We start from the raw sequence: 18,271 nt of genomic DNA, 5'->3' as shown, positions 1-18,271 counted from the left end.
CCCACAACAGAGTAATTTCCGGCAGCTCTGTTATCTGGGGGCTGGGAGGTGCTTTTCTGACTCTCTTTCACTGAACAAATGGGCAGGTTGGTCTCGATATGCAACTCGGATATCTCATCCTCACAGCCATCCTGGGGCAACTGCTGGGTAAGTCCTGGCTTTCTAGAAACACATAGTTCTTCTTCTCCTAAGGAAACCCTCAGCAGTCTTATCGGGTCCATATGGGGAAGGAGTCCTGAATAACAGGAGAACACTGGGAAAATGTCAGCTGACATCTGTGGTTTTCACTGGTTCTCTCAAAATGCTCTTACTTTTGAAAAGGAGAGAGGAGAGATACCTCAGGCCCCCTCTCCATCTTCTCTCTCCCCTTTGATCCATTCCTCTCTACCGCTCTCTTCAGATCCACCTGCTGTCACCATAGGAGATCTCAGCTGTCTCTGCTGTCTCATGTTTCTCGATTTCCAAAACAAGTTAGCAGATCCTATCAGCGCTGCTACAGGGACTTTAAAACACTCATCCCACTGACCCCTGAGGATCCTAGGGCCCTCAAGTCTGCCTCCTGCCTGGCACATCCCTGCCATGGCCTCCACTTTCCTCCTGGTTGTGAGCATATCAAGGGCTCATCTTTCAAACACTGGTCTCAGCTGTGTGTTTACCCAGGGACCAAGGACCCCTCAGAGATAACAGGGATAGTGCAGCAGGAGGAAACTTTTTAATGCAGTTCCAAGGGCCCCTCAACATTACGGAGGGGTACTGGTACAGCACACAAAAGACAAACATGACAGCCTGTTCCCTTCACCACTGGACAGTAGAAGAAGGAACAGAAACACAGCACAGCTCTCCTCAGGGTCCATTCTGGTCTGAGATCTTGGAGCTCCTGTCCAAAACTAGTCTCCACCTTGCAGTGCCCAGGCCTCATGATGTTACTGTAGGGCAAGGGACAGGAAGCTTTCTCCTCCAGGGTTTTACATCCATTTCTAATATGCTTATACAAGCCTTCCCAGTAGAGCTATTGAGCTTCCCTTTCTTCCAGGCACCATGGGGCAGACCACAGTCACCCAGCAAGAAGGACAAGTCACTGCAGAGGAGAGAGGCACCTTCCAGATCACCTGCACATACCAGGTCTCTAGCCTTTATGGATTCTCCTGGTACCAGCAGAGGAAAGGCCAAGCTCCTCAGCTGCTCTCGTATCAGGCAGCAGCTGGCCCAAGGCAGAGCACCCGTCTCACCACGCTGCTGAACACCACAAGGAAATACAGCGTCCTGCAGCTGGAGGAAGTTGAGGTCTCTGACAGTACCTTGTACCTCTGTGCTGTGCAAGACACCCTGGTGCAAGGAGGTTCCTTGGCTGTGCAAGAAGCCAAGGGGAGGGAAGGGATGTGTTTGTGCAAGGCTGAGCTTGGGGGAAGGGGCCCTCAGCTCTCCCCTGGCAGCTCTGCTTCCACTGGGCACCCAGGGATCTGCAGGTCAAAATTTTCTTCCAGGAGGGGACAGTGTCAGTGGTTTGAGATGAAGGAGAAGGTGCTGACAGAGTCTCAGGTCCTCTTGTTCTCACCATGGTTCACATGATTTTTCTGCCCATTAGATATGGTGAGGGGGCAGGCAGTGGAGGAGGTTGTGGCTGTTTGTTCAATGTTTCCTTGCTGCTGCGCTTTCCTTTCTGTAATTCCCTGTTGCACATTACTTCCTCAGGTTTTCCTGCAGGCCTGTCTCTTAGAGTACCTGCTCCGGGATGTGTCCCTCAGAGGTCAGAGTTCAAAGTACAATGGAAAATATAAAGCGGATGTTGTGGGGCAACGCTCCTTCCTGGAATTGCATGATTATTACAATAGTGGATAATAGTCTGAACCACCTTGTAGATTCTCCTGTTGCTCCATCACCATGTGCTGGGATCCAGAGGAACTGCTCTCCCCAGTGCACTCTGCCAGTCCTTGGAGCCCTTCTCATGCCCTACCTCATGGGCCTGCCACGAGAAGACCCGGCCTTGGGGACAGCTGCCTCATGCCTGGGGGAAGCTCAGGCAGCACAGATGGACCATGGGGGCTTGGGCACTGGCTGCTGTCCTTGGGGTGCCCTGTCTGGTGGGAGCTGGGGGTGTGTGAGTGACAGGAGGGCTGTGGTGTGAGGGCTGGACAGGCTGAATTCAACATCTACCTTAGGGTCATCTTAGCCCTTTGAACTGTGTAACTGCTGGGCTGTGGGGTGATCTCTTTGGGGGATGGACGCTGTAGAGGTGACATGTCATTGCTATCTTTGCCTTTGAGTGCAGGTCACACCCCTCATTCTCGGGAGAGGTGGGAAGATGATGAGGAGAAGTTCTGGGGCTGTTTTAAAAGATTTTTCTGCATCCTTCATCCTTTGCTGGTATCTTTTGACTGAGTTTCTTTTCCTAGTACTAAAGCAAGAAAAACTCCCTTTTGCACAAACTTCTGAGCTACTAACCTCTCAGAGCCTCCAGCAGCATTGGGCTCCTCTCTAGGGGATAGCAGAGGTCAGGTTCCCTTTCTGCAGGTCATGCTCTGAGGCCAAGGGCCTGTGTCTGAGCAGAGATGCCAGAAGGCAGAGCCCTATGGCCACTGGCTGTGGAGGAGCCAGGGGTGTCTTCCTCAGCTTCAAGAAACAGTGCCTGAGAGGGCCGACTGCCTTGTGTCCCATCCTCCCCTTCCTCTCCAAATGATGAATCATCTGCCTGGTCCCCCACATGATCTCCCACTAGTCAAGACAATGCCTTTCTTCCTCAGCAACTCGATACAATGTCCACCAATAAAAGGATTATGTGGAGGCAGAGGCTGGGATGCAGAAAGCTTTAATGACTTTGAAGAGGGAAATGAGTTCACTTTGAGAGGAGGCAGCCAGAGCAGAGAGAGCACCAACAGCTGCCAAATGTCTGTGCCCATTGGCCATGGTGGAGATCCCAGAAGGGATCCATCATCATGAAGGAAGAGGGGCCAGCAGATCCCCCAGCTTGGCTTTGGGGTCTTACAGCCCAGAAGAAGAGAAGAGAAGAAAGTCATGGGAGGGAGTAGAAGACAGGGGAGTTAGACTTTGGCCATGTTTTCAGAGAGACCCCGCTGCCCTCCCTTGGGAGGATGCTCAGCCTCTCTGAAATCACTGGCCAGGAGCTCTGTCCTCAGTCCAGCATGAGCTTCTGGGTTCCTGGGGGTCGTTGTCTGGGCTGTCATCAGTGACTTTAGCAGGGGGGGCACCTTCTGCCACAGTAGCGGCTGGTAATGCAGGAGAGGTCAAAGCCCCCAGAGTTGATGGGCACTCCGTCACAGCTGAGGATGCTGCCAACGGCAGCAGAGGTGGAGGAGCCCACAACGGTGTTCTGTGGGAAGGAGCTGAGGATGGGTCCGGGCAGGGTCACCACCACGGGGGAGGGCTGGATGACGATGGTGGAGTTCTGGCACTGCCTGACACAGGGCTCATTGCAGCTGTTGGCCAGCGGGGTCGGGCCACAGGGCCGGCAGCAGGGCTCGCAGGGCTGGCACTGGTCACAGCAGGACATGTCTTGAGGCCCGAGGTGCACCTGGGAGAGAGGGCAGGGAGGAAGAAAAACATGGGGATGTGTGAGGAGCAGCTTGTCAATGCACCATGAGGCAGCCACACAACATGCAGTGCTCGAAGGTGGAGTCTGTGAGAGATGTATGAGGGATTCTTGGACTCATCCTGCCATGGACCAAAAAGAGCCACCAACTCCTATGTGGCTACTGTCTACGCCCAAGTACAGAAGCCACCTCAGTACTGTTCCAGACTCCCTCCAATCTTAACTCTCCCCACTCCCCTCTCCTATGACAAGCAGCCCCAAGATCTGGTATAGAACAAAGCCAGTCTCAGCTGACAGATTCACTGAAGTGAGACCTTCTTTGCAAGATAACAGAGAAGGAGAAGGGGCCTCGGACTCACCTGGTTCTCAAGGAGATGGATGCAAGAGTAGTGGCTGAGAGAGCGAGGAGCTGTGCTGGCTTTTATCCTGGACCTTTACTGCCCCAGGCTGACAGAGGCATCCCTTGTAGAGGTGGTTATTATCTGACAAGCTCATCCTGAATGCAAAACATCCCACCTAATGCTATGGGCTGTGTTTTGGCTTCTGGAATCGTTGTCTTTTCATTTCCTGCTTGATGCCAGGTACATTCCATAGTGAAGGCATTTTTGCGTGACAGGATGAGAGGCCCAAGCATTTCCAGAGCAAGACACGTCAGATGAGGAGAGGACTCACCTCACATCCTGGAGGAGTCCAATAAAGGACACTCAAGGTAGACCAAACAGCTGGCTTAGACAACACACACAGACACACAAGCATGTGAACATGCACACACACACACACACACACACACAAAGCTAGACCTCTAGTAATTCAGAGTTTATTGAGAAGACTCAAGACTCCCAAAGAGAGAGTCGTATATACTGTCCACTCAGGTGTTGGACTTCAGAGAGTCATATTCTCCCAACCCTGTTTCCAAGGGTTCCCTGTGGCTGAGGGAAGACTGATCTGTGCTTGGTAAGAGCGGGAGATGCAATTGATGAGAGAATTGTGTCCAGCTTGAGCCCATTCACCCCAAAAAATCCTTTTCCCTGCTCTCTGTCTGTCCCTGAGTACCGTGGACATGGACGTGGGCTTTAGGCATGGGATGGAGGTGCTTCTAGGTGCTAGTAGGACAGCCTGTGGGTTCATTCCTGATCGCATGATGAAACAAACCATGGAGACGTGACCAGGTAGGTCAGCCCTGCTGTGAGCTAATGCTAGCTGGGAAGTTCAGAGGTGACCATGGGTCAAGGGCAGGATCAGTGTCTCCAGAAAGAGGGTTCATTCCATTTGCCGTGTACATCTGCTTTGGGGTGGGATAAGTCCCGTGTGTGAGCTGACGTCTCTTCACTGACTGAGGGAAAGAGGAGGCCACGAAGATGGTGAGAGGGATGGAACACCTCTCCTATGAGGAAAGGCTGAGTGAGGTGGGATTGTTCAGCCTGGAGAGGAGACAGGTCTAGAGAGACCTTCTTGAGGTCTTTCAATTCTTAAAGGGAAGCTTATAAGAAAGACAGAGAAAGATGTTTTCAAAGGGCCTGTAGTAATAAAGAGGCAATGGCTTTAAACTGAGAGAAGGTAGATATAGATGGGTCATAAGGAAGAAAATTTTTCCTATGAGGGTTTTGAGACACTGGCAGAGATTTACCCAAGAAGTTGAGGAATCTCCATAATTGGAAGTGTCCAAGGTCAGGTTAGATGGGGCTCTGAGCAACCTGACCTAGTGAGAGATGACCCTACCCATGGCAGGAGGCTTGATGTAGATGGTCTTTCAAGGTTCCTTCCAACACAAACTCTTCTTTGATTCTGTGAGTCTATGAATTATGCTGGTGAGTGAGTCTGGGCTGAAAGAGCCTCTACACAAGGATGTGATGGAATCTGCGTTGGTCCCACAGGGCTGGAAGGACATATCTCCTCAGGGGATCTTGTTCCATTTCACTCACAACTCCCTTAATTACCTATATTTTCTAAGAGTGTGATGCATATTTACTAAGAGTGAGATCCAAAGCATGGCACAGAAGTCAGAAGAGACTCCCTCTCCCTCATGTGGAAGAGCTCATTTGGGCAGCGTGCATGGCAGCAGGAGGCTGCAGCAGCGCTGCACAGCTCTGGCTTCTGTCCCCAGACGACCTTCTTGGACGAGTGAAGACTACTGGTCAGGGGTGGAATGTGCCTAGTAAGGTGAGGTAAGAGTGTCTTTCCAAATCCCTGCTAAACTGGGAAGGAGGAGTTTAAAGTAGGTATGGAGGGAGAGGTCTCCCACAGACTGAAGAGCAGGGATGTCACAAGGGTAGAAGAGGCATGCACGGGGGAACAGCATGCCAGGGGAGGCTCTCACACTTCCCGTGTGACGCAGGTGGTGGTGTACTTAGGTGGCGGCTATGCATTTCCTGCTCAAGAAGAGGAGGCAGATGACACCTTTGTCAGGCAGTTGGTGAAAGCCTCATAGTCACAAGCCCTGGTACTCACCTGGTACCACGTCAGTACCTACTGCAGGAGGAAAACGGCTGGGCACAAGCAAAACAGGACATGTCTGGTGTGTATGGAATACAAATTTTTGATGCAGGCAATCCATGAATGGATTAAGGGAGAGGATCTCTTAGACTTGCTACTCACAAATGAGGAAGAACTGTCGGATGATGTAAAGTTCAAGGGCAGTCTTGCCTACAGTGACCAGGAAACTGTGGAGCTCAGGATCCTCAGAGGACTGACCAAGACAGACAGGAGGATTACTGCCCTGACTTCAGAAGAGCATGGCTTATTCTCATCAGGGACTTTACGGCTTGGTATGCTGCCATGGGAAACTGCCCTGGAGCCCAGAGAGTCCCAGGAGAAGGGACTAACCTTCAAGACAGCCTCCTCAGAGCACAAGGGTGGTCCCTGCAATGTGCAAAGAGGTGAGTCAAGAAAAGCCAAAACGACTGTAGTAGACGCTTACAAAGGAGGTGAAGGGAATCAGGCAAGATATCTCTGAGCCTATTGGCAGCAAAAGGAAGGCTGAATAGGTGAGGGCTCATTGGTCAGTGAGGAAGAGGACTTGGACAAATAACAAGGAAAAGGCTGATGTACTTGATGCCTGTTTATCTTCAGTTTTTATTGATATGGCTTCTCCGCAGGCCCACCATGTCCCTGAACCTTCCCACAGACTCTCAGGGAATGAAGCAGCACCCACAGTAGAAGAAGAAAGAACTAAGGAGCTCTTACTCTCATCTGGCCATACACAAGTTCATGGGATCATTTGGGGTGTATCCAAATGTGTTCAGGGAGTCTCTACTCAGTCCCTGAAAAGGACATGCAGGAAATACTCTCAGAAGCCGTTCCTAAACTCATGAAAGGCTCAAGACGGGCTTGGAAGCAGCTCACATGAATTGACTGAGGCCAAATCATGCCTGAGCAACCTCATTGCTTTCTGTGAGGAGGTCTCTTGCACTGTGGGGAAGGGGAGGGGCACTGCCTGGGCTGTAACTGGGTTTTAGCAAGAGCTTTGACATACCCTCATGGGTGCACACACATGCACACCTATACCCACACCGAGGTACGCACACACACAGGCATGCACACACACAGACATATGTCATATCTGTGCACTTGTAAAGAGGTGTGTGCACACAGGTTTCCAAAGGAGCCCATGAGCAGACACAGGCACAGCCACCCCACAAGCCAACATGTACACACAGATATTCAACACACATGCTGACATATATGCATCCTCCTGAACCCAGGGGTGTGCAAACAAATTTACCTGTACGCTGATGTACAGCGCCACGCAGGCAAAAAAGCACATACCAACACATATCTGTGCCCACACACTTACATATCTGCAGACCAATGTCACATCCGTCCATGCTCAGCTACATGAAGACACGTGCATGTGATAAAACACATACGCCCTCATCAACAGACGTGCACAAACACACCCGCAGCTGATATTTGTGCACACTCCTGCTTGTCTGTGCATTGCCCCGGGCACACACAGACACACATATGTGCAAATGGACACGTGAGCACAGCCAGAAGAACATGTATGTGAGCATGACCATGCACACACAGCACTGACAGCCAGGAAGTTCAATGCCAGCTCTCAGCCTCTTGCGATGACAAGTCCTAGGCAAGTCCTTCAGGCCCTAGACTTAAGGCAATTAATCAGTTCCTGGCCATTCCCATCAGTTTTAATGAGAACAAGGGTTTGACTGGGCTTCATTCTGGTGTTTCCTCACTAGAAAAGTGAGAGATGAAGCTGCCATGGCCTTTCCAGGCATTCAGCTTCTCTGTGTCCCAAGTCTGTGTGTCAGGGATAACGTAAAAACTGGAGAACATCCGTATTGCTGCAGCCACAAAGAATCCCCACATTGCAAGTGAGACAACTCTTACAGCTTTAGATGCTCCCAGCTGTGCTCAGTGGTCTCCTGAAGGGAGATGTAGGGCTGGGGATCAGGCCCCTGCTCTGTAAAGGAAATGGTGCCTCAGTGGTGTATTCACACAGCAGCAGAGCGTGGTGTCCCCTGGGACAAGCCAGACTCCCCACAGAGTGCAGACACTGAGGCTGGGGCAACAGAAATGAGAGTGTCTGGTTCCAGTAAGAGAGGTACTCAGCCTCTTCCAAGCGTTCCTTAAAATGCCCATTATTAGTGCTAAGACAAGAAAGGAAAGCAGGATTATGTCCGTGACCTTACATCCCTTCAAGTGCTGGAAAGCCTGAGCTGCTCTACATCAGCTGCTGTCACAGAATGAGAGAATGACAGAACAGTTGATGTTGGAAGGGACCTCTGGATGTCATCTGGTCCAAGCCCCCTGCTCAAACATGGCCACCTAGACCCAGTTGCCCAGGACCGTGTCCAGGTAGTTTTGGATATGGGAAGGCCTGTGACCTCCCTGGGCAACCCACGGCAGTTGTCAATCACTCCCACAGCACAGTATAATTTGTTGCCCCCTTTCTAGAGTACAGGACACTGTGTATGTCTCATCCACACATGGATTACCCCATTTTAGTCAGTCAGGCTTGTTATAAGTAGATTTCTCAAATTGATGTGAGTCAGAGCCAATCAAAATTTCAATTGTTTACTTAGCAAGCGGCAATAAGCAAAACAGCGCTGGGCGGTTGGGAAGTCCTTGCTCCACCAACGGCGCGCGCTCACATCCCGAGGGTCCATCTTTTTTATATCCTCCGCCTTCCGGTATCGGGTCTCTCTGAGAGGTGTACCCTGCGTCTGCGCACTTTGCAGCTAGGGGGTCGTCCATCCAGGTCTTCCTCGTGTCACCAACTCCTTGTATTTCCTGCTTTCCTGTGAGTGGCTCACAAAGCTTTTGTTTATATCTTACAGAGTATAGACATTACCCCTTTGTCCTTCTTCCCTTTGTCTTTCTCCCCTTTGTCCTTCTTCCCTTTCTCCCTCTTTTCAGTCTTCTGCACAATAGGAGTCCTTGCTTCAGCATTTCAACTTAGATAAGCACTTGCAGTCAGTTAGTCGTTACACAATGTAATAGTTAAGATTAAGCTTAGACCTACATAGTTTATGGAATAACATGTCACGAGCTCCCAGTATGTTTAATGGAATTTGATGAACAAACAGTTTACTGTCTATCACAATGCTTTTAGAGCATTTTCTGGAAACAGATCTCCTCATCATATCACCTGTCAAACAAGACAGCCTGGCCAGTGTTGGCAGCGAAGAAATACTAGCAACTTTCACATCCTCTTTTCTTAGGGTGTGAATCAAGGTGTACAGCACAGGAATAAGTGTGATGTAAAGAACAGCTCCTACTCCGTCAGTCAATGGTTTAAATCACCATAAATAAAACCCAACCTCTGGCACAAATACACTTAATTTGAAGTGTAAAGCCTGCATGGATCCTGTGCCCTTTTCCTACCTTTGCAAGAGCTCTTTAGTTGGGTTGGCAAACCAGGGGTCATGCCAGGAGTCAGCGGCAGCACTTTGGCAGTGCTTTGGCCAAGGGTCTTACTCATCTGTCAGAAACAATGCCATCCCTCCCTCATCCAGAAGGAAAATTTCAGACAGTATTGTGGTGGTGCAATTCTTACCCACCCCCCCCCCCCCTTCTTTGTTGGGCTGCTTGGTACTAGGTGCGATTCCACCCACATCCCCTGAGCTATACACCAATCTGTGGAGATAAGGACTGACAATGTTAACGAGCCTGGCTCCTGCCCCTCCCAATTGCTCGGAAATGGTTAAAATGGCCCATCAACTCCTAAGGGCCTGGCACACCTGTGCCTGGGATGTGGTCAAATGGGAATAATAAGAGAGTCGCACATTAATCAAATTCTTTTGTAACTGCTGGAAGGCACCAGAAGGCATTTGACAAAAGTCAATTATCTTGGACCCTATAAATGGCGACCACCAGGGAGACCCTTTGAACTATCCTGGATCGCAGTGGGCCTGTGACCAGCATCTCCCCTGAGCTGGGACGTCTCTCAGGTACCAAACCCTTAAGGTGTCATCTGCTCCAGACGGAAGGCCAGGGCGAAGTCCCCTGCTTGAGTCTCAATTATCGCCCGTTGAGGAATGCCAAAGCATTGGGAGTATTTGCTCTAAACTCGAGAGGGAAATTTTCTTTGAGCTAGCTTCTCTTTACTCTGCGTGTGTGTGTGTGTGTGTGTGTGTGTGTGTACACGTACCCTTGTTTCTGTGTGTGTATGTCCGTTCTGTGTTCATTCTACTGAATCCAAACACCTTTGTTTCTGTATGTTTGTCTGTTTTGTTATGTGCATGCATGTGTGTATATATATATAGGTACCATTAAGTAAGTTAGTGTGAATCTTGTCATTTTAGAATCTGAATAAGTCGCTTTTCTTTCTTTTAGTATTTCTGAATTATTTTATAACAAAAAATTGCTGTTAGTTATTAATAAACCTAGATTTCTTACTAAATATTACCGTGTCAATACTTTCATCCGCGACAAGTATCATCATTGCCAAGGACCTTCTCCTTGTTAAAAGATTCAGTGTGGTAGCATAGGAGGTCTATATGGATGATGATGTTTGTCATTAGCAGCATGACTAGGGAAAAAAATTTCAGACATGCAAGTGAAACGCTGCTATAGAGCTTTTGGCCTTCAGGTGTACTGAGCTCTGCTTCATGAGCCAGCCTCAAGACATTCAGCAGCATGGGTGATTTTCCCTGCTAGTCCCATCCATGTGTGCTGGCCATGGCCCCTAGATTGAGTGGTGGAGGGCAGAGGAATGTGGAGTAGCAGCTCTGGGCCATCCCAAGGGCTCTTCCCTTCTTTACCACTCTTGTCATTCTGCAAATCAAATCACCTTTCAGAGCCCAAAGCCAACCCCCTGCCAAGGCAGTGCAGCTCCAGCCATAGCAAGAGGAACGCTCTTGCTCAGGAGCTGATGGGGCTGCTGAGCCCTCAGAGCCTCCTGCCTTTCTGGGCATTTGTGCACAGAGACACAACAAGGCAAGGTCTCCTTGTGCCCTCACCCCCTTCCACCCAGAGCAACACCCTTCTCCTTTGGCAGCTTGGGGCGTGTCCACAGAGGGAAGGACCACATGGAGGCCAGGCTTGAATGCAGCAGAACTTTAATGAGTCAAAAGAAGGAAATAAAGTCACTCCAAGTGGAGGTCAGAAGTGCAGAGAACCCCAGGTGCAGTTGAGAATCTGCAGTCCTTGGCCATAGAGAAGTTCCTGCATGATGTCTGTCTGCCTGTCCCAGGGAGGAAGACGAGACAGATGGACCTTATACAGCTGGTGCTGGGGTGCGTGAGGGGAGAGGTAGTAAACAAAGTAAAAGGAAAGAAAGGCAAAACCATTCCGCTATCCCAAAAGCAACCTCCAAAATATTAATCCTCTACATGTTCTGAGTTCCTCAAGGTGTTTCCTGGGGTTTGTCGGCACCTTTAACAGGGGGGGCACCTTCTGCCACAGTAGCGGCTGGTAATGCAGGAGAGGTCAAAGCCCCCAGAGTTGATGGGCACTCCGTCACAGCTGAGGATGCTGCCAACGGCAGCAGAGGTGGAGGATCCCACAACGGTGTTCTGTGGGAAGGAGCTGAGGATGGGTCCGGGCAGGGTCACCACCACGGGGGAGGGCTGGATGGCAACGGTGGAGCTCTGGCACTGCCTGACACAGGGCTCATTGCAGCTGTTGGCCAGCGGGGTCGGGCCGCAGGGCCGGCATGGCAGGCACTGGTCATAGCAGGACATGTCTCTGAGGGTGGAGGTGCACCTGGGAGAGAGGGCAGGGAGGAAGCAGAGCACAAGGGTGGGTGAGGAGCTGCCTGGTTACCCTGTCATAGAGGAGATAAGGACAATACTTAGTGGGGAGATGAACGTTTTGACAAGAGCCACACGGTATTCATTCGCCCACAAAGAACAGCCTGGCTCAACAAAGATCTCTCCTTATGCATAAACTTAAAGTCTCCTCAGCCCCCCAGCCTCTATAAGCACACCGTGTCCCCAATGTCGTGTAATGTCGTGTAATGACAAGAAAATCCAAACCCCAGGACAGGAGAGAGTAATATTAGCTGGGATGTCTCTCAAGTGCAGATCTCCCTTTGGAAGAGGAGGAAAAGGGGCTTCAGACTCACCTGGTTCCCAGCAAGAAGGAGCCAAGAGAAGGGCATGAGAGAGCAGGGACTTGGGCTGCCTTTTATACCTGCCCTTCACTGCCGCAGGACCAGAGGACCCTTTGCAGAGGTAACAATGTTCTGACAAGCTCATCTTGAATGCAAACCATCGCAGCTAATGATATGGGCTGTGCTTTCATTTCCTGCACTGCTCCTTTTCATTTCCAGGTTTGTGCCATGCCCATTCCCCAGTGAAGGCTTGTTCTGAGCACTGGGATGAAAGGCCCCAGGATTTCTAGGGCAGGAATGCAGCAGTGCTGGCAGAAGACTCAGCTCAAGTGTTGGATGTTTCCAGAGCAGGCAAGTGATGTCAGTCTGGGTCACTCTGGTGGGGCTGTTTGAAGTGTTGTTTCTGAGGAAGAAGCTCCAGCCATCCTCAGATGGATGCCGTGGGCTCCCATGCATGAGATTGTGCCATGTCATGTTCTTTTCCTGCCTCCTTCTTCAACTCACCTCAGTGGTCACTTGTTGTTGCCTCCCCAGGTGTAGGTGTTGTGCTGCTGGGGTTTGACCCCATCCTGCCTAACACTGCCCAGTCCCCTGGGATCCTCAGCAGAGTCCATGGTCCATTGTGTTCCTATGAGCTTTTTTTCCTTGTCTTTACTTGTAAGCAGACAGGTTTGTGTGGATGCACATGGGAGCAAAGATTTGTGTATAATTCCATTGGTGTGCACAAGTGTGTGTATGTGTGACCTTGTGTGTCCTTCATCACGAGGGAATGTGCTGCTCATGGCAGGGACACTCTCCTCTGCTCTGTCCATGAGCACCACAGAGCAGCAGGTTGCCAGGGTCAGAAGGAGCCTGAGTGCAGCTGAACGGTGATGGCACCAGCCTGCTAGAGATGTGTCCAGCGAAGACGCTCTGAAGTGCAGCCCCTGGCTCCTGAGCCCTCCTTTTCCTGCCCCTCCAAAGCTCACGCTCCGCTGCTGCCAATGTCAGGCCACTACAAGGATGGTTTCACTCCAGCTTGGCTCCTTAGTTTAATTCAGTGTAACAGCAGTGGGAGTGCCTCAGCACGGCTGGCAGTGCCCCCTCCCTGCCTCTCCAGGCCAGGACACGGCTGCTCTCCCCAGCTCTAGAGAGTTCAGAAGGACGGGGATTGCTTTCTGGGCAAGGAGAAAAGCTGAGGAATCCTGCTGACCATGTGCTGGACATCCCTGAGTGCATCTGCTTCCCGTGCAGTGTCGGTGGTGTCTGGGCTGGGACACAGCAAAATGTACATTTGTAGATCATCAGTCTGGTGCTGCATCAGGCAGGACCTGAGACCTTGGAGCAAACAGATAAGGAATGAACAGAACAGAGAGCCTGATATCACTGTGCTCTGAGGGGAAGTCACAGACCCTGTGGGTTTCACAAGGAAAGCCAAAGACATCGTGGCTGCCTTGGACTTCAGCCCACAAGGACCACAAGGGAAGGGACTTTAGGTTTGACACCACATCCCCCAAAGCCTGCTGCTGTCCCACAGGGCTGTCCAGAAGAGACTCTCTTTCCAACAAGGGCTGTGTACAGTGGGTAAATGTTCTAAGCCCATCTCCCCTCCTGAATATTTGTCTGCCTGGGCTCAGGCCCAGCTTGGACACAGTGCAGCCAAGGCTTCCCCCCTTCCCTTGAGTGACCTCGGGGAGGTCAGTGCCAGGGAGCTCTGCTGGGAGAGCTCAGCCAGGGCTGATTCCCCTCTCCGTGGAGCTGCTGCTGAGATGAGGCTTTAGTGTAGCTGAGGGAAACCTTGCTGGTGTCTCAGGAGATAACAGGCACTGTGGACAAGGAAAGGGCAGGGGAGGTGTGTACCTACAGTTTAGCAAGACCTTGATAGCTCCTCTCATACGTCATTTATGATGAAATTTGTAAGAGATGTGTTCAGTGAGAGGATGATAATGTGGGTGGAATATTGGCTGGACTACCAGGGTCAATGGCTCTTGATGAGTGGTGCAAATCTCAGCTAGCAGCCACTTGCTGTTGGTCTTTCTCAGTGATCAGCAGTAGGATCAATACACCAATTGTTTCATTAACACCATGAGCAACTGGAAGGTCAGAAGTTCCTGCAAGTTTGGGGATGACACCCAACCACAGGCAACAGGCAGACACTGATCTCTGTCAGCCAAATTGTTCCCAGCAGGTGCAGGAAGTAAGAGTTCAAAGGAAAGAGAGAAGATGGACTGGACTGTGGAGGTGCTCTGTGACATGAGTCGAGGCTTCTGGAAGAGGGAGATTTCTAGTTAAGCAAGAGGCATAAAGAAAGAATTAGAACTGGAATGGATTTCGCAGGGAAATTCTGCGATCTCCGTCCTGGGGCAGACTGATCTAATGGGATTTATTCCAAGCAGGGGTTGGTCCAAACAACCTCTGCAGGTCCCTGCTCAACTACACTGTGACTGTGTGATTCCCCCTGTCCCCTGCCCTCCCTGAACCCTGCACACCCAGGTCACCCTTGGCCTCCCATCCCCTCTGCTAGAGAGCAGCTCGGAGGCATTGTGCTCGGCCTGCAGAGGGGCAGCTGAAGGGAGGCTCTCAGCCTCCTCCGTGCCATGGGCAGGAGGTGAGTGGCTGCTGTTTGCAGGCGCTGAGCTCGGGGACAGCTCTGGGAAGCTGCTGCATGTGCTGGGCCAAGGCCCTGCTGCTGGCCCAGGCTGCAGCTGGCGCTGGGCAGGCTTCTTGTTGCTGGGGAGCCCTTGCTGGAGGAGGGAGAGAGTGGGATTGCCGGGAGCGCAAGTGGTGGCGGTGCAGAGCCGCTGAGCACTCTGAGCCCGGGCGAGCCCCCGAGCGGCGCCGGCGCAGGGCTCAGCCCCGGGGCGGAGCTGGCGGCGGCCGAGAGGAGCGGAGGCGGCGGAGAGGAGGCGCCGCGGCCGGAGCAGAGAGCCGGGGCTGGCGGGGGGCAGCGAGGCGCGGGCGGCGGAGCGGCGGGATGCGGCGGGGCCGGGGCGCAGGGCTGGCGGGGCTGGCCGCGGTGCTCCTGGGTGCGCGGGGCTGGCGGCGGGGGCTGGGACACGGGCTGCGGGGGCCGGGGCTGGGCCGGGGCTCGCCTGTGACCCTCCTGCTCCTCTTGAACCTTATTCCCTTCTCTGTCCTCCCTTCTAACCCCAACGAAGTGTTCCCTCTAAGCTTTCTTCTCTATTCTCTTACTCCACTTCCGCATCCATCCATCCATCCATCCATCCATCCATCCATCCATCCATCTATCCCAGCCAATCTCTTTGCCTCAGTCCTTCTCCTCTTCCTCACTCGGACTGTCCTTCCAAACTTTCCTGTCCCCAAAGAACCACTCTCAGAGAAACTGTCTCTCCATCCTGTGTTCTCAGATCACACCCTCATCTGTGAAGTGTCCCCTTCTCCCCTCTCCCGCTGCACGACACGTTCAGCTGAAGCAAAGGGATTCTTCTTTTCTCCTCGGCAGTGGCTGCGGGCAGAGCCCAGGTGCAGCAGGAGCCGTCGGCAGAGACCACCGAGGGCACCGGCGTCACCATCAACTGCTCCCACCCCAACGCAAAGATCACCGACTACATCCAGTGGTACCGTCAGCTCCCGGGCCGAGCCCCCGCACTACTCGTGAGCGTTTTTCAGGGCTTCAAAGAGCTGCAGGCCCCGCCGGGGCGGCTGTCGGTGGCGGCAGACCGCCGGTCCAGCGCCCTGTGGCTCGTCCGGCCCCGGCGCGGGGACGCGGCGGTGTATTACTGCGCGCTGGGAGACACGGGGAGAGGAGCCGGGGCTGCGGCCGGGCACGAACCGCCGCGGGCGGGGCCGGGCGGGGCCGGCGGGGGCGGGGGGACAGCCCCGGGCGGGCCCGCCAGGGGGCGCTGCCGCTCCGCCCGCCGGGGCCGCCTCGCCCCGCCCGGCCCCGCCCGGCCCCGGGCCCCGGGCCGCTTCCCCCGCCCGCCCGGCCCCGCCACCAACACCGGCACCACCAGGCCCCCCCAGCAGTCAAGGCCTGGCCTCAGCACCTCTTCTCATTGACGGCCGCTGCGGGTCTGTGCTCCCGAGGCCACCAAAGAGCCGCGCTTGGGCAGCGCTGCCCAGGGACAGGCAGACAGGCTGGGCAAGGCAGGCAGGGCAGGGCGGGCTTTCCCCCAGGCTCTCTTGCTGCCTCCCGACGGGCTCAGACTCTGCTGCCTAACGGGGCATCCTCGGGCCTGTCTGTAACGGCCGGCCAGCTCTGCCTCAGAAATGCCTCGCCCAGGGGACAGAGTCCCAGAGCTTTTGCCCTTCCCGGGCACATGCACCAAGGGCTCCCCCAAGGCTGTTAGTACCGCCAACAGCCTCCCTGCACGTTCGACGGAGCCAATTAGCAACGGGGCAATTAAGAAGCCAACGCACCCAGGAAGTACCCGGTGCAGCAGAGCTCCTCCTGCCCACGGGCAGCCGGGCAGCCCTCGGCTCACACGGAACATACAGGGCCCCTCCTCGGGCTCCGGCCTTTCCCCCCGAGGACAGCCAAGGGAACCCCGAGCAGGTGCTTTCCTCTGCCCCGGCCCCACGGGCACTCCAGGGCTGAGTTGCTAATGAAAAGCTTTCCTTGAGAAAGAACAGCCAGTAGGTGTTGCACATTTCTTTACTGAATGAAAAATTGTATCCTCTGGCTAAAGGTTTCATGGAGCTTTCAAACTGTTCCTGCTCCCGTTACAGAGTCATCCCATGGAGTCAGGAGTTCAAGCTCCACAGCGAGAGGAGAAGCAGATGTCGAGGTCACAGGCACCTTTAAGTGCTCCCCACAGTACCTCAGTGTTGAGACCATGAGCTTCTTTGACAGGTTTCAATAGCTTTGGACTTGAAGCCCAGTAGACAGGGTAAAAGCTTGGACTGGACACACCGACCGCAGCCTCAAGGGATGCCATGACTCCTACTTGATGAGTGAGTCATAAACATATTTGCTGGGTTGCCCAAAGCAGCTGAAGGTCTGAGCTTAGTAAGACCTAGGAGGAGGCCTCTGGGAAGAGCCTGTGGGCTCCAGACAGTCCCCGGGGAACCCTGTGTGGCTTGGGGAGCTGACACAGCTCTTCAAAGTCCATGGTCAGAGGTTTTCAAGGCACAGAGTGAAGGATCAGCCGTGGTGCCTGTCCCAGCTGCACTTTGTAACTGTGTTTGCAGAGAACTACTGGCAGGGGGACAAACAAGGCAGAGCCACAGGCATGGCCAGGCCAGCACAGGGATCAGCCCCATGGTCACATGGCATCAGCCCCTCTTGTCCCTGTTTCCAGCTCTCCTCCCATGTCTGCTCCAGTACAAACTGCCTTGCTCCTTCCATTTCTGTGTCTCTGCTGCTTCCCCTAAACAACCCATGCACAGCCCCTTGCACAGTCGCCCAATTCTTTTCCACTGCATCCCATAAGGAGATTTCCCCTGTAGGCAGAAACACCCCTGAGTTCCTAAGATGATCCTCTCTTCTCACTCTTCTCAGAAGTGTCACCTCCAGACAAAGAGGCTGATCAGTTGTAACGAGAGGGATGTGGATAAGATTTTTGTGAAGCAGAGGGTTGTGCTGGATGTCCTCCTGCCACAGAGAGGTCATGTCTCTGACTCTGGCTGGGATGTTTACAGCATCTGCTGTTCCCAGAGACATTTCCCTTGAAGGGCCTCATCCATGGTGTGGGGAGAAGGGAGAGAAAATCCCTGTGGGCACAGAGAGTCACACTCCTGCTTCCAGGTGCCTGTAGCTGTTCCTGGTTCCACCTCCCTTCAGACACTACTGAGGAGGGACAAGGAGCACATGAGGGGCTGCAAAGGGGCCTGTCTCCAACCCTGAGAGAGGTGGGTGCAAGCCCCTGTCTCTGGCTGGACACCGGATGGCAGGAGATGTTCATCATGGAGTCCAGAACTGGACCCAGCACTCCAGAAGTGGCCTCAGCAGTGCTTAGTAGAGAGGAAAGATCAGGTCCCTTGTCCTGCTGGTGATGCAGCCCAGGATGCTGTTGGCTTTCCTTGCCACGAGGGTGCATTGCCACAGCAGACTCGGGAACAATCCTGAGCTGCTGAAAGTGAGCTGGACACAGCACTGAGTATTCAGGAGAAGTATTGCAGCTGCTTGCCCAAATCTTGCTCTTCCCTCAGTGTCCACCAGTGACCCCTCTTGGAGAAGGGGACTCTTGGTAGGAGACATGACTGCTCCTGTGGGGTTACCTCCTTGCCAAAAGAAACCCAAGGAAGGCAAATGTCCTCCTAGCCCT

The 18,271-nt window shown here is 53.1% G+C and overlaps 1 protein-coding gene and 1 pseudogene across 1 annotated transcript; both read right to left on the bottom strand.

The window, feature by feature from the left end:
- Nucleotides 1–3,190: 3,190 nt before the first annotated feature.
- On the bottom strand, nt 3,191–4,702 carry LOC141953270 (feather keratin Cos1-2-like; annotated as a pseudogene).
- A 6,686-nt stretch (nt 4,703–11,388) lies between these two features.
- On the bottom strand, nt 11,389–12,150 carry LOC141953316 (feather keratin Cos1-2). Its single transcript, XM_074891794.1, has 2 exons — nt 12,078–12,150; nt 11,389–11,696 (listed from the first exon to the last, which is right to left on the bottom strand). The coding sequence occupies exon 2, from the start codon at nt 11,692–11,694 to the stop codon at nt 11,389–11,391; it is 306 nt and encodes a 101-aa protein (XP_074747895.1). The 5' UTR covers nt 11,695–11,696; nt 12,078–12,150.
- Nucleotides 12,151–18,271: the final 6,121 nt, after the last annotated feature.

The sequence above is a fragment of the Strix uralensis genome, chromosome 22 (genome assembly GCF_047716275.1).
Source record: "Strix uralensis isolate ZFMK-TIS-50842 chromosome 22, bStrUra1, whole genome shotgun sequence".
Taxonomy (NCBI): Eukaryota; Metazoa; Chordata; class Aves; order Strigiformes; family Strigidae; genus Strix; species Strix uralensis.
The sequence above is the reverse complement of the archived record's forward strand: the minus strand, read 5'-3'. Positions and strand labels throughout refer to the sequence as shown.

Excerpts from the sequence above, each read along its gene's own strand:
- LOC141953316 (XM_074891794.1), bottom strand. The coding sequence starts at position 11,694 with ATGTCCTGCTATGACCAGTGCCTGCCATGCCGGCCCTGCGGCCCGACC.